The sequence below is a fragment of the Halichoeres trimaculatus genome, unplaced genomic scaffold, assembly GCF_033239565.1.
Source record: "Halichoeres trimaculatus isolate MK-OKI-2021-1 unplaced genomic scaffold, fHalTri1.1 fHalTri1_scaffold_2, whole genome shotgun sequence".
NCBI classification, from domain to species: domain Eukaryota; kingdom Metazoa; phylum Chordata; class Actinopteri; order Labriformes; family Labridae; genus Halichoeres; species Halichoeres trimaculatus.
This window is the reverse complement of record NW_027437180.1, coordinates 9,419,557-9,434,643: the sequence shown is the minus strand read 5'-3', so window position 1 is coordinate 9,434,643 and position 15,087 is coordinate 9,419,557. Positions and strand designations below refer to the sequence as shown.

General features: G+C 41.2%; 1 protein-coding gene across 3 annotated transcripts in view; it reads right to left on the bottom strand.

Moving 5' to 3' along the window:
* sh3pxd2aa (SH3 and PX domains 2Aa) overlaps positions 1 to 15,087 on the bottom strand; it is a 205,289-nt gene that overhangs the window by 85,858 nt on the left and 104,344 nt on the right. For all 3 annotated transcript variants that reach the window (XM_074684204.1, XM_074684189.1, XM_074684197.1), the window contains exon 6: positions 10,944 to 10,969. In XM_074684204.1, the coding sequence (XP_074540305.1) occupies positions 10,944 to 10,969 (26 nt within the window). The remainder of the gene's footprint in view (positions 1 to 10,943; positions 10,970 to 15,087) is intronic.

Sequence of the window (15,087 nt, the reverse complement as noted above, 5' to 3'; positions counted from 1 at the left end):
AAGCATAAGCAATGAATGGACGGAGACAAAAGTGCATGGTAAAATGTGTTTTTAAGACGTTTTATCCACCAACAAACGTAGAAAAACGCACAGAGCACACTAAAACCTATGGTAAAGGTCAGCCAGCAAGAAAAAGACAGATATTTTGAAAAAATTTTGCCTGATAAGTAGACTATTGATCTAATTTAATGGACATTGCAATGTAATAAAACGCAATTTTCAAGTTGCAAAGGTTGCAATTTAAAAAAAAACAACAACAACAAAAAAACCCAAAACAAAAGTCAATATGCCTCAAATCATTTAGTATTCTACTCAGAGTGCACTGGTTAAATAAAGATATGTTATTTGTATCAATTCACATGTGAATTCATCTCGTTTTATCATGAAATGTAGGCCTGGCCTACAGGAAAGAACTAATAATATTTTGACAGAATCATTTGTCGTGTTGGTCAAACTATTGAGGGATTCTATTGCTCATGTTGATTGAATAATGCAAAAGACCCCCCCCCCCCCCCAAAAAAAAAAAAAAATATATATATATATATATATATATATATATATATATATATATATATATATATATATATATATATATATATATATATATATATATATATATATATTTAATCAATTAATCAATAAAATTAAATAAATAAATAAATAAATAATAATAATAATAATAATAATAATAATAATAATAATAAATAAATGAATAGATAAATAAATTAAAAATAAAAAATTAAAAAGATTGCATGCTCAATGTCCAAAAATTGCAATTATATTATTTTCCAAAGTCATTCAGCTCTACTGACAAGTGGGAGAGACCCATACGAGGAGTTAGCATCTTACTCATCATATACCCAAAGGTGTGAAAACATAGATGTTACTACTTTCTTTTCCATGGGAGGGGGGTCCATGGAATAAATGATGTTATTTGGGAGAAGCTCACTTTTTGACACTTTAAGAAAAGCCACTAAGACTTGTGTACCATTTATTGCCGTGAGTTACTTCTTGATCAAAGTTATACTCTATCAAAATGTATTTACTTTCACTAAAGTGAGATCTTAAGATGCTGTGGACAGAGAACATGACCTGTCTGACAGGAAATGCCGTGAACAGACTCAAATGTTGAGATTAATGACAGATTATTGCCCTGAAAACCCTGATGGAGCATATAGCTAACCACAATGCTCTCTCTCCTGTGAACAATTGTTTGGTCTCCTCACCCTGATCTGGTGGTCAAAAGGAAATGAAATGATGTTCTTTTCAGTCCAACCAATTAGTGCAGCAAAAATTCAGTTCTGTTGCGAGATTGCCTCCAACATGGTTGAGCTGGAGGTGACTTAGCCATGTGAAAACACTCTATTTTCATTTATGTTGTTGGCTGCAAGTGGGAATCTGTCACTCTGCACCTCAACAAACATCTGTCTGAGGAAACCCTTTGGGAACCTCCAACAGTATCAGAGGGTGTATCTTTAAAGGGTATGAGCAATGAAAAAAGAGAAAAGCAAAGAGAGGGAAGAAGAGTGACAAAGAAACAGTTTGACACATTCAGATCTGAATGATTAATCTGGAAAGGCGTCATATATGAGGTATCAAGGATCAAAACTGTAAAAAGCAGACAGAAGATCCAAAAATTAAAACAAAAACATGGATAACCACAAAAAAATTAATGCTGAAGCTCCCTGCAGATCCATGCTGAAGCTGTGCAGCTAAGGCTGCTGCTCCCACGCAGAGACACAGTCAGGAGTTTAAATGGTAAAACATTGTCACCTGACACCAAGACAAAAGGCAACCAATAACAAATTACAGCTAACCAACATCGATTTGCCACTTGTGAAAAAGCGCAGTGACACCGATGCTAACAATGTCAAAGCACGGGCAGAGCTAACTGGTATTGATACTCTGTTTAACAAAGACGAGGAGCAAGCCGCAGAGACCAAACAATTCTTCTCACTGTGACACCACGCTCGCAGTGACAAATGGTATTTGTGTGCAAACAGGGGTGGAGGGTTAGCATTGTGTCAGGCCTTTTAGCTCAGCCCTGACACAATGCTAACAGATCACAGCCGTTAGCAATGACAAACAGGTCCCAGTCCAGGCTGGAAGAGTGACACGGTGAGGGTGCTCGCCTCAGGGTGGGGTCACATCACAGCTCAGGTCACATCTGTTCCACGGTAGGAACTGTCACTTCACGGCCATCCAAACTTTCACCTTGTCCTCTTCATAGTCTTTTTTTTTATCCTTCACTGCTTGTTTTTTTTTTTCATCTTAATGACACAGAAATCTCCCTGCTGATCGTCTGTGTGTGATGGTATCACCTCAGATCTCTGTGGTGTTAGTTCTGTGGTGCAGAGCCTCTTTGTTTATTCATCTGCTGTGGATTTACTGATCTGATTTAAAAAAAACACCAAAAATGATTTAACACTCGTCACAGCTAGTTATGAATTATGGCAGGTTAAGCAAACTTAAGTTAAGCTAACATGTTATCTATAACACTTTATCATAGCAGGAGTTAAAGCAGGTCAAAGGGAGGTTCTTTGACGGAAAAGATAGTTCACAGCTAACTGAGGATCCCAGCTTCACACGGTTATTTATGTCCGACCCGCACAACACAGAGGCCCACTGAGGACACTTTGAAACTTTGACTCCTAAAGATTTGCTTTTTAGTTTAAAAAATCAGCCTCCTCCTGTGTTATAGTCAGATTTTTTTTCTTCAGCAAACTGCAGTGTTGAAAAAAGTCTTCTTTGGATAAAGCTGTGCTGCAGCCCGCATCGTCATATGAATTGTAGATCTCTACATGTCTTAAGGTAAGTCAATATCGTATTTGACGCAACATATTGCCACTTTGCCTTAGGATTATTTTTTTCTGTAGCATTTCTAATGTTAGCTACAGTTGGCTGAATGCTAGCTCCTTGCTTCATAATGCATCATGCCACTTTGGCTGTTGAGAATTCATTCAGTTTATTTTACAACTTAACCAAATTCACTGGATGAGGTTTAAATGTGGACTTGAGGGGTCCAGTCCATCATTTTATATGTTTCTTTATACATAAAAATGAAGTTAATCTCCTTATTATGGCTCTATTCTATGGTAAATAGAGCATTATGATGACTTTATTTATTGGTACTTAAGTGGCCAGTCCAACAAAACAACTAAAACCTGTTAAATATTCCAAGTGTTCTAATCATCTTGACCAACACTGTATGATTGGGTTTTTTTTTTTTCTTCATGTTAAGATTGTTTATTTGTACTCCTGCATCAGTTAGCTCACTTACTGAAGCTCTGGAGGAGTTAAACTGATCACATGACACAGGAGCTTTTGACGTCTCGGGAAAAAGGGGCTCTCATTGAACTTGGACTTGGAGTCAAGTCTAACAGGACTGAAGTGGTTTCAAATGTCTCTGACCAGGAGTTTGATTCCAGGATTGTCCAATCTTTCTAGACTAACTTGTTATCGATGTCAGTATATTTAATGTGGTGAATGAAACCTTTGACTTAAATAGGGATCCTCCAGGAACCATTGGGTGACATCACTGAGTCTAGGCCTATGTTTAGTACAGTCTCCTGTGAGGAGTTTGTTTCTGGTTATAAGGGGAAACAAATTAATACAGATCCATCAAAAGCAGTGTTTTCTAAAGTGGGGTTCTAGGACCCTCAGGCGTCCACGAACCATAGCTTGGGGGTCCGCAGAATAATTTTAAAAATATTGTACAAGTGTGCTATATTATTAAAAAAACATATAGCTTTGTGCCACGAGATTGTGACTGTGATATGTTTATCACTTCTTAGAGCACAACATTAGAAAAAGAAACTCAAAACAAAAAAACACGGCAGAGTCAACATTTTCTCAAAGTTAACAAAATGAATTACTTGGAAAGTACAAATGTAGCGTAATGTTATGATAATCAATCTTATGGTAATGAGATGGTCCTTGGAAAAATGTCTAACCTAAAAGGGGTTGGTTGTCCAAAAAAGTTTGGGAACCCCTGATCTAAAGTACCTCAAAAGCAAACCAGTCTGTCAGAAATTAGATTTAACGTTTCTATAAAGTTTTTTCTTTTTCTTTTTTTTATGTCTGAAAGCACTGCTGCAAGAAAGGTGTGAGACAGGTGGGCTGCAGAGACAGCAGTTTGTGCTTCACACAGCTTAGACTCACAGTGTAGGATATGTTTGACTAGAACAAGTGTGCAGGCTGGGATGAACAAAGAGATGAGCTGTAAGGGTCATAAGATTGGAACAAACAGTAAAATTCCTTTAACCACGACTGACCCCTGATTTAGAAGCCCCAAAAAGACGCAGATTAACAAACAGCTGGAAGACGGAACAGCTGATTCCTGGATGGAGATGAACCACAGAGGTTCAGTGCTTGTATCACTCAGGAGGTGAGCTTTTTTCTCTGTCATATTTTCACGAAGCCTCGAGCTGTTATCATTTTTCTGTCTGAATCAATACTCACTCTACTGTATCCTCCGCAATGATTCGATAAGAGTGTGCTGACATTATTATTGCTGCAATTAAGTGCTCAGTGGGATGTAAAGTGTGTAAAAGTCAACACAGAGGGATGTTTCACTCTTACAGGTTCTCGTCTGGAGGCGGGTAATGAAGGGTGTAAGTGTCATATAAATGTGTCGACTGACGGAGGAGCTCCTGATGGCACGAACAACAGCCTGCCCCTCAGATTCTAATTACCAAAGACAGCTTAACAGTTCTGTCCTCAAACTAGCCCTGTCCACTAAACCCACACTTGTAAAAACACTCGTATACACTCACTGACACAGTCCTCCTCCCTCCCTCCTCTGGGTAAATATGCCTGGACATTCAGGCTGAAATCTTATCCACTGTGCCACGTAAACAAACTAGAGTCTGTCTGACAGGCTCAACCCCTGCAGCCTCTGCAGCCCCAACAGCACCCTCCTCTGATCCCTCCAAATCTGGCCCTCGCATGGGGGAGTAAAGGCTCCATCTGCAACGCCGAGCTGGGGGGGATGACCCCTGAAACTCTCTGGACCTGAACCCCCGTTAAAAAAACAAGTCTGACATCTACGTCCCTGACTCACTTGAGGCTAGATGAATCAATGTTTGTTTTCTGTTAGGAATCACTGAAAAGATGTTCATCTTCAAATCTCACACATCAAGATTGTGTTGTTAAACGCTCTTTTGTTGGAGGGGCTGCCATGTGATGAGAATCCCCGAACAGAAACTGAAAAATAGCCAGTCCACACAACATTTCAGACACACCAGCTGCTCACATTTCTTGCTTTTGGCTAATCTCTTTAAACTGGCTTGGTATTTCATAATGGTGAGTCAACACAAACCTAGTTTATTCTCTACGTTCAAAACATCATCTGTTTCCTGAGAAATGCTCTGCTTCAGTGGAAGTGACGCATTTATGTTTCCCACAGCAGCAGCAACAATGAGTTCAGAGAGAAATGGAGAACAGCAGGGTGGATGCTGAGAGCTGCAAGAGTCAGAACTGCCAGACACGCATAGTTAAAGGAAAACATTCAAGTTACGTAAAGAAATGGTTCCACATATTGAGAATAAGAGTGCATTGGGTGTATTGGTAAGCATGCAAGCAGAATGGCTGACCTGCAGCAGGAGGTGGAGCGAGCTGATATTTCTTCAGAGACAGTCAAAGAAACTACATTTTGGTGGAATCAAATGCACAATGCAGATCTTTTTATTCTAAGATACAACTTTACATCACAGGACTGATAAGACTTACTAACTGAAACAACAAGCTCAGAGATTATGGGTTTTTAAGGGTTATGCTATGAGGAGGATCTATCTTAAATTGTTTGCCTCGCCATCTTCTGGCCCGGAGTCTCACATACACTGTCGTAAAGATGTGACTTTTAACCCAGCGGCAACCTCCAGTCTAAGAATATGAGACAATGAGGAAGTGCTAATATCTGCTGTTTCTGGAGTGTCCACTTGAGGCTGGCTCTGGAAGTACCAGAAGTCACATACACACCAAGCCAAAAAAAGCTGTTTTCAAAGCAGAAGTTAAACTATTTACAGCCTGGTTCAAAAAGCGTCTCCTGTCTGAGTCGCTAATTTCATCATCACCACATACTGTACAGGGGGTACATTTTTTTCTAACTTGGCAGTTCAGAGGATATTAAAGATTGCAAGCTTGCCCAATATTTTGCCCGACAGGGGCCCTATGGCTGTAGGCGAAGCCCTTGCCACTACCAATATGGCCGCTATAGCTGATGGGCTTCATTTTCCGTTTCAGAAACAGACCAGCAACATCGGTGAGACTAGGTCCACGTGTTATGCAGTCTTTGCTTTTAACCAGGTGTGTGTTTGTTTTGAAACACAGCTTATTTGTTTAAGACAACTTCTTACAACATAGCAAGGTAAGGTATCTATCAGTACAGTTAGGTAGCGCTGTTTGAAACGTGACAACAAAAAAGCTTAAGTTTGTAGGTAGCCGGCTAAATGCAGAGCTACAAGCAGTCCGGTGCTACGACATATTCATAGGCTAACATGACAACAAGCTAACTCTCAGTTCGGGTTAGGGTTGGGGTTTAGTAGCTATACGTATATAGCGCTGACAACCTGGTGCTGACAACCTGAGACATGTCGGTAAGGTGTAGCGTTAATGAATCCTGCATCCAAGCAGAGCTAACGTAACCTCACTCTTCATTTTATTGATAGACTCTCAAGTTTGAACAGACCACTGCAGAATAACTGCAGACTGTGGGTTGGAATAATGTTAGCACAAACAGATTAGCCCCTGTGTAAGCCAGTGCTCTATCACTCTCCTGTTAAGTTTTCTTCTGCTCTGACAACATTTTGTCAGTCCAGCTCCAGTGTCCAACATCAATGCAACATTAATCCAAGAAATCATTTTCTTCAAAGAAAAAACAGATATTGTTTCTTTCTCTGTCGACTCGCTCCTCACTGCCATCAGGGACTTTCAGGCCATAAATGCATTCATGTTCCCTCTGGAAAATCTGACCCGACCATGGATCCACACATGAAGGAATAACCAGTTTTGGTGCTGATAATCCCATTTAAATTGTGGATTATAAACAGGGCTTTAAAGTCCTGGGGCCACAAGCATCACTGATACCCTCCACTCTATATACAAACTGCATGGCTTTCAAAGCACATCATTACTGTCAGGATCAGCTGTTAGCGGCTGACATTCTGGTATCAACTTTGTCAACAACCATGGTGGAGGAGAAACTAAGCAGGCTCCTCTGTTTCTGGACCTTGAGCACATGGCATCTTTATATGATTAGTCTTAATTTGAAAACAGAGTCATGAAATTATACAACTGTTTACATTTTTAAGAGGTGTTTTTCTATCTGCCTGCTGCTTTTATGCAGTTTCTTTAGTTAAAGTATGAGTGCACTGACAGGTTAAACCTACATCACACAAAACTTCAAGACATGTAACAAATTCATGTACCAGAGACAACCCGGTGTGTGCTAACAAGGTGTTTTGGACTTTTTCTTTATGCATTTTGAACTAACTTCTCTTCACTTTAAAAGGTTTATTTTAACAAACAGTGAACTACATGTACCAGGGAAGAATCCTCAAAACTACATCTGAAAGAAAACCTACTTCTGCAAGAAAAACTAGGAGCCCTTTGTGGCAAGATGTAAATGGTGTAGTAAATGGTTAAAAAAGGGTTATTAGTAGAACTAAACCCTGAACGATAAGCCTTCCAAATCACCTCACAAGTTTCCACAGAAACAGCAGCTACAGAAAGAAAACTTTTCTTTCAGAAAACTTCTGCAAACATTGACAGAGTAACTCTCGAGTTGATATCTCCTTTGTTAGGGGATAGAGGGCCTTCAAATCTTACACCAAGACAACTTCAAGTGTAGTTTTCAAGTCCACTTTGTTGCATTTAATGTTTCTTCAGGTCAAAGCAGAGGCAGGAAAAGGTGAAATCCACCTGTTTTGTGAGCATGTGGAGAAAATAACACAAGCCTGCTTATCTGCAGCAGCAATCAGCGTCTAAGAAACTAAATCACTCGGAGGAATGTGGATGTAATTGAACGGGTAGTAAACACCCTCAGGGGCTACAACAAATCAATCCCTGGCAGGAGGGTCACAAAGTTTCTTTTCTTTCAGTCTAAAAATAAACTCACCATCAATGTTGAGAGTTGTTTACTCCAGGGGGTGGTCCAAAAACTTACCCAAAACTTTTATTCAGTGGGGTAAAAAGTGCAAAAAGAAGAATCTAACTGCAAACAAAGAAGAATCCCATGTCCCTCTGTTTCCAAACACAACCCCTAAATTATTTAAATATTAGGGCAAAGTGGTCTTGAATGGCATGTGTAGCAAGAGAATCTTATTTTCAATAAACCACAAGCTATTTTCCACTTTTCCTCTTTTTCTGACTTCATGTCCAACCCCAACCTTAATTCCAAAACAGAGAGGCCGTGTAAGACGCTGGTTCAACAGAAAGTCAAAATGTCAAGTTTGGTTTCTCAGACCACAGGACAGTTTTCCACCTCCCCTCAGTCCACCTTAAAACAGGCTCTCACTAGAGAATTATTGCTGAATCATGTTAATGTATGATTCCCCGTTTGCATGGTTCAGTTTTTACCTGCATCAATGGTTACAACGACACACTGTGTTTACAGAGTGTTGCTTTGGGGAAGGATTTCAAGTCTATACTGACGATAGGCACAGCTCACAAGATCAAGACGAGACAGGATTACTACAACACTTTTAAGAACACTAAAATGACTGATTTTTGTTTATTGAACAGAGTCACAAAATAATGCAGGTTCATGTTGAAATGTTTCATAACTTGCATCCATACATGACCTCAGCATAAGCTTTTAACTTTTGAACTTCTTTCCACAAATTAAGTTAAAAAATTCCTTTTTAAGTGAAATCAATATGTGCGAAACTTTAACTAAAGTACTACTCTGTCAGTAGTGCAAAAAAGTGCAAACAGGAACCGACCTTTGCTTGACTCTGGGAGTTCAGGTGTTAAGGTGTCTGTCAGTGTTGTCTGCTTTAATAGTTTTTATCACAGGTGTAGTGGAGTTTCGTAGCGAGCTGTGGGTGTTCGGTATTTGCCTCAGCGTACCGCTCGTATTAGCCAAGATGTAAAGTCCTGTTTTTTTCCACTTTTTTACATTAGGGATGGGTACCTTTCACATTTGAAATGATTCGGTGCAGATGCTGGGGACCTGGCAATTGGTACCGGTACTCAACGGCACCAATTTACGGTACTTTTTTGTGATTATGTGGTAAAATATATCAGTTTTTTCAATAATATATAATTTTTTTTCAAGTTAACATATTTATTCTTCAGCAAACAACCTGGCAATACTGTGTTCATGTCCTGTATGGAAAATCACCTACTTTTCCACTCCCTCACAGTCACTAGGATGAATTCAGGTACCTAAACATGGTGCCTTTTGGTTTTACGTGAATTGGTACTCGGTACTTTTGACAGAATTCGGTCAGTACCTATAAAAGTACCTAATGTGCTACCCATCCCTAGTTTACATATTGTCTGTGTCTTGTCTGTCACTGGATTGCTGTTTAGCATTTTCACTGGGTGCCTAACACAGTTGTGGAAATCTTACATGCTGCTATTTTCAGACTTCAACATCATTCTTGCTGCTGCTCCTGCTCCTTTCCTTCTTCAGGTCAGTTTCTGGCAGACTAGATGTTGCAAAGGAGTGCTGGTTTTCAGCCTTGGTTGTTTTCTGGATCTTTCCATGATAATATGTACTGCAGATGAAGAAACACTCAAATTCTTTGCGATATTACGCCCAGTTTCTGAAATTGTTGCACTGTTAGGTAATGCAGTCTCCTACACAGAGCAGTGAACCTCTTTCCTTTACCTCTGAGGAGTGATGTGACCAGAGAGGTTCTCCCTAGTGTTTCTTTTATTCATCATATCAAAACTTTGAAGTGTTTTATTGTTCCTATCCTGTCTTTATTAACCTGTTGATGGCATCAACTAAAATGAAAACAGGGACAAGCCTCAAAAATCTATCTTGAACATTTTACGCAGCATCACGTCTTCTTTGAAATGAAGGTTGTATAGGAGGAATGACGAATACTTCCCTCAGTTTGTTCAGTCACAGAGCCTAAACACAGGTTTCCCAATGCATATTTGTCACGCATTTTGTGCTAATGCCTCCTTAATTCAGCTATACTCCCACTAATTCCCCTGTCAGAGCTACACATTTGCTAAACAGCTAATGAGGCTAAAACCCCTTGACAGAAAGAAGTGCATGAATAATCTCGTAGTTGAACAAGAGAGTTATTTTGTGGTTTGTGGGCTCATGCTTGGATGTTGACGTGCAGGGTACGGTGGCACGGGTTCAGGACCTGTCATTGGTTGTACTCTCTACCAAAACGAATTTCATTTGTGGCATCTAATGTTGGTATTACAGCTTGTGTTTGCCTCCTGAGTCTTGAGAAACAAGACCACACAGATCACAAGCAAACACCTCTTTTTTTTACAATTTATAAAGAGTCAGTCTTTCCTCTGTCATGTCAAAAATGACTTGGTTTATCAAACATGTATCACAGGAAAAGCCTGGAAGTGGAACAGCTGAAAGCCCCAATCAGACGTCCAACTCGTCACATCAGAGAACACCACTTCTCCTTTATCGACAAACATGAATCACTCTGTTTTGACATCTTACAGAACCATCAGGCGATTAGAAAACCCCACCCTGCAATCTCCAGCCAAACAGAGGGCTCGACAGTTTCTTGAAACTATCCCAAATGGCAGTCGACAGTTAGTCAGTATCCCGCAGCGGGACAAGTAAACAAACCACACATTGACACCACATGGATAACAGACAAGACAGAGGAAGAGATTCAGAGTCATACACCAGGCAGCACAACATCCTGCCTTGGATCTGAAGGAGGGGAGCTATTAGGAGCAACAAGTAGGGAGAGGGGAAGCTGGGATACTCAAAGAAACAGGTGACTTACCTGACTTGCGCTTGGAGCCATAGTCCCTGAGGGAGAAACAACACAAGAGGGACATGGTTAGCGGTCAGCAGACGCCCCTTGGTCAGCAACAAGGCATGCAAGTCACTGCATATTGATTCTGACACTCCTGAGCAGAAAAAAAACAGTCACTCGTACAAAAACACATGCACGCAATCGGCTTTAGCTCGCTGAGAAATGCATGTGTTTGAGAGGGGGAGAGAAGGAGAGAAACACGGCGAGGGATGGGGAGAGAGGGAGGAACGGCTCTGGCCAGCTGCCCGTGCTCCCCGCAACAGACACAAATTAGTCATGTGACTCCAAAGCGGCACCACCATCCTCTTCCTATACTCCTTCGCTCCCTCCCTTCCTCATCGTGTCAAGAAAGACGGCGACCTCTCCCCACGTTGGAGGGAAGAAGGATCACTTTAAGATGCCCTGCTTAATGCATTCTAATGGGATTATGCTGCAAGGCTAAGCTATAGACGGGGGGTGACAGAGTTTTAAGTGTGCTTGTGTATGAGGTTTACTGTGCTCGGCTTGTCTGCTCTGACTTTCAGACGTAAAACTGTGTTAAAAAGAAAATGGGGGCTAAGCAAGAAATCAAGGTAAGAGACGGCTATTTATAGAAACACTGTCCATCGTCTCCCTTCCTGCTCTCAGCCCTCTGCCTCAAAATCCATGTGTCCTCTCTGGTCCCCCAAGGGCATATCGGAACCTTCATCCAACCTCAATCAAGCCGCGTCATTCTGCCGCAGTACAACTGAAAACCAGAGCAATAAAACCACAGCACCATCCTGCAGCAAAGAGCCCAACAGGAGCCATCTCTTCTCTGTGAAACACAATCTGTCATTTAAAAATAACCACCCTATAGATATAGGAGCGTCAACCCCCAGAGAGAGGGTGAAGTGGTTTGTGGATGAGTGATAGCGACTCTTATTTCAAGAGGAGTACCAGATTGCTGCCGATAGCGCTCATCATATCTCAGTGTGAGGTAAGCAGGTGTATGCAGGCGTGTTGGAGCGGATGATATGTCAGTTAAAGAAGCCCACAAAGAGGCGCTACATACAGCTGATCACGGACATCCCCAGAGACTCCAGATTAACTACACCCCTGAAAGAGTGCGCTTGATTGGGACAGTTGACCTAGCTTGTAAAACAGGCCATTTCCTTAATGAGCGACCTCTCATCATGTCCGGTATGATGCGGAGCAAAACGGCCGAGGAAGATTATACTGCAGTGCCAGGAGAGCAGAAACCGCACAGAGCAGCAGAGCTAGCAGTCAAGGTAGTGCCCTCTCTCGGCATGAGGTTAATGAAAACCTCCTCTTGGCACTTGCTACAGCCGCACTCAAGCTAATAACCGACATGAGCGCGCAGAGACACTGTAAGGGCCGACGGACACGACAGCACATGCACACGAACAAGAAGCAGTGTCTCAGGATTCTTCAGTGTCACTGTGCTCATTCTTGCTCTTTCTCTCTGCCCATCCCTTCATCCAATCCCCTGTGATCTGATGTATCTGTCTCTTTGTGACGAGCCACAGCAGATGAATACAGCCTTTATATTGACCTCTCCACCAAGATCACTCTGTGCTAGCAACCAGAATATGCTTCATTGTCACCCAAGTGGGGCACAGAGAGAGCGGGACTTGACCCCCCACCTCATCCCATCCATCTCTGGCTCTGCCAGACACATGACCTCCAATACATGAGGATCAGATGAAATTCCACTCAGTGGTTTAATACATCCAGAGAGTCGTACTGCAGAGTGTCTTAGTGGAAAGTATGCTGTGGACAGACTAGGCCTCAGAGTTGGCCGAGTATTTGCCAGCATGTTTGTCCTTTTCACTCCTGGCCTGCTGCAGCGAAGTTAAAGATGCTGATGTCTCTGTTTGGGAGCAGAAGAAAATTTTGCATTTGATTCATTTATTTTAAACGTTGAAGTCAACAGGGCCCCAATCAACCTGCATGCTGTCACTATGCTCATTACAATGTTTTTATAGTTGTATCAATCTATTCAATGAGTGTAAACCTTACTAAGTGAATCTTGAAACGGATCTCTGGTGTTACATGTTTTTCCTCAGAGCCAAAATATCCACAGGAATTCCCTCATGTCCAAAACAAACAGACCTGGTGGTTATAACAAAGGAAAACAACAACGCCTGATTCAATAAAAGATTGCATGACTTCTGGAACCACAAAAATTGTGCAAGAGTCAGGAAAACATTGTTGAATTCACAAACCACAGGCAAAGAGTAAGGTGATGTCACTTTGTGCAGGAAAAAGTTTGCCCCTTTCTTTGCAATTTACACTTGCTGCAAGTAACTTAATTTTTAACACCAGTGTGATTACCCCTGCCCAGTTAGAGCGATGTTTGACCATCTTCTGAGGGCTTGCAGCAAGTGCAGTGGAGAACTCGTTACCAATATGAGCTTTGGGGTCCATAGACATTGAGTTCCTGGTAAAGCATTCCCAGGAACTACATAATTCCTGTGGTCCATGCTATATCTGTGTTGCACTACAGGCCACGCCTGAGATATTATATAAAACAGGCCATTGACATAAAGAGGAATTATTTGTTTATCAACAACGCCGCAACTTGGGTGCAAAAGCACTGCGGAGTGTAATGGTTTGTCAACTGACGTGGAGGAGTTCACCACCAAAAAACACATTTTTTAAACTAAATAGCATCACTTATACGGATGGTAAACGGCTCCCAGGTTTGTGAGTGGATAGAAGAGATCAGCAAGTGGACAGATATTAGGTGGACAGACATTTTTAGTGGAGAAAGCTGTACCCAGAGAACAGTTTAAACACACAACTGTCACTCGATGCTTATGACTGCATTATCTGCAGACATTTCAGACTGTGACATACCAGGACGTAAACACATGTCAATAAATCAGAAACCCTCCCAGACCAAAAAAAGCACCTGGACTGTGTCTGAGACCCTAGAACCCTAGAAAACTACGTCCAGTGTTAATTATTTCCCTCAGACGTCGCTGGTGTTTCAGTGTAAAGTGTGACCCTGTTAACTGGTGACTCTCTGCCGTTAATCACTAATACTGTCGGCTGAGAGTTTCCAGTTAGCATGGTCGCTATTAACTTCAAAACACTGGTTGCTCTGTGACGGACAAAACCAGAACAACTGTACATTTTTATGCTGATAACAGGTTGAATTTAGTGTTTAAAAAATGCTAACTTGTCTGAATGAATGGAGCTAAATGTTGCTTCTGCGGGCAAGATGCGTGAGCATCTTCATGATGACATAGACTGATAATCCCTCTATAGGAAAAGAGACAAAAGTAATTGTAATACACAGTTGGACCAGTAGAGGGCAGTAAGACAAGAACGATGGTCATTCATTGAAAAAGACCCCGCAGAAGGCTAAGACAAGTCGGCAGCTTTGTTTGCAGCACTTCTGTTAGCCTGTCAAAGCTTTCACTGGTCAAATCCTTATCAACAAGCCCAAAACAGCTTTGACTGGTGAAATACCTGCAGAAACCAACAAATGCATCCTTTTCAAACAGTTTTAGATCGTCATTGTGTACTTATCCAATGATAAATTGTTGACACGTGCATACAAAACTAAACTAGGTTGTATTCCTAAGGACTTGTATGATCAACAGCTGTTGTAAACTTGATATCCATCAACACGTTCAGATGGAGCTCTCAAGCTTGCAGGCACTGAAGTTCTTGAACATATGGAAAGAACCCAGTTTCAAGGGGTAGATCAACTACAGAAGAACTAAATTTAGAACCTAGTTCCTGTGGTTGAAAAGCACATAATTCCTCAAAATGCCCCAGGTTCCTGTGGTGTAAAAGCACCAAATGTACACTCAAGTTTCCTGTGTTAACTACATAAATTCAACCTCAGGATGAAAAAAAGTACATATGACCATAAAATCTGTCAATTTTATTTTGACTTTACTGTTTTTTGTACTAATAAAGGGAAAGGTTGGTCTGTAGCTCCACATTAGAGGCTGTGCCATTGTGCACAACTGAATGCTTTTCTTTTTGTTTTGTTGTAGTGTTACCATTGTATTTTCTATCCTCAGCTGTTTTCTTTCTCACTCTCTCCAGGAAGTGAGCTGGATGCAAACAGTGAGATGTGTAACACATCTGTGATGAACTAATGTGTCAAATG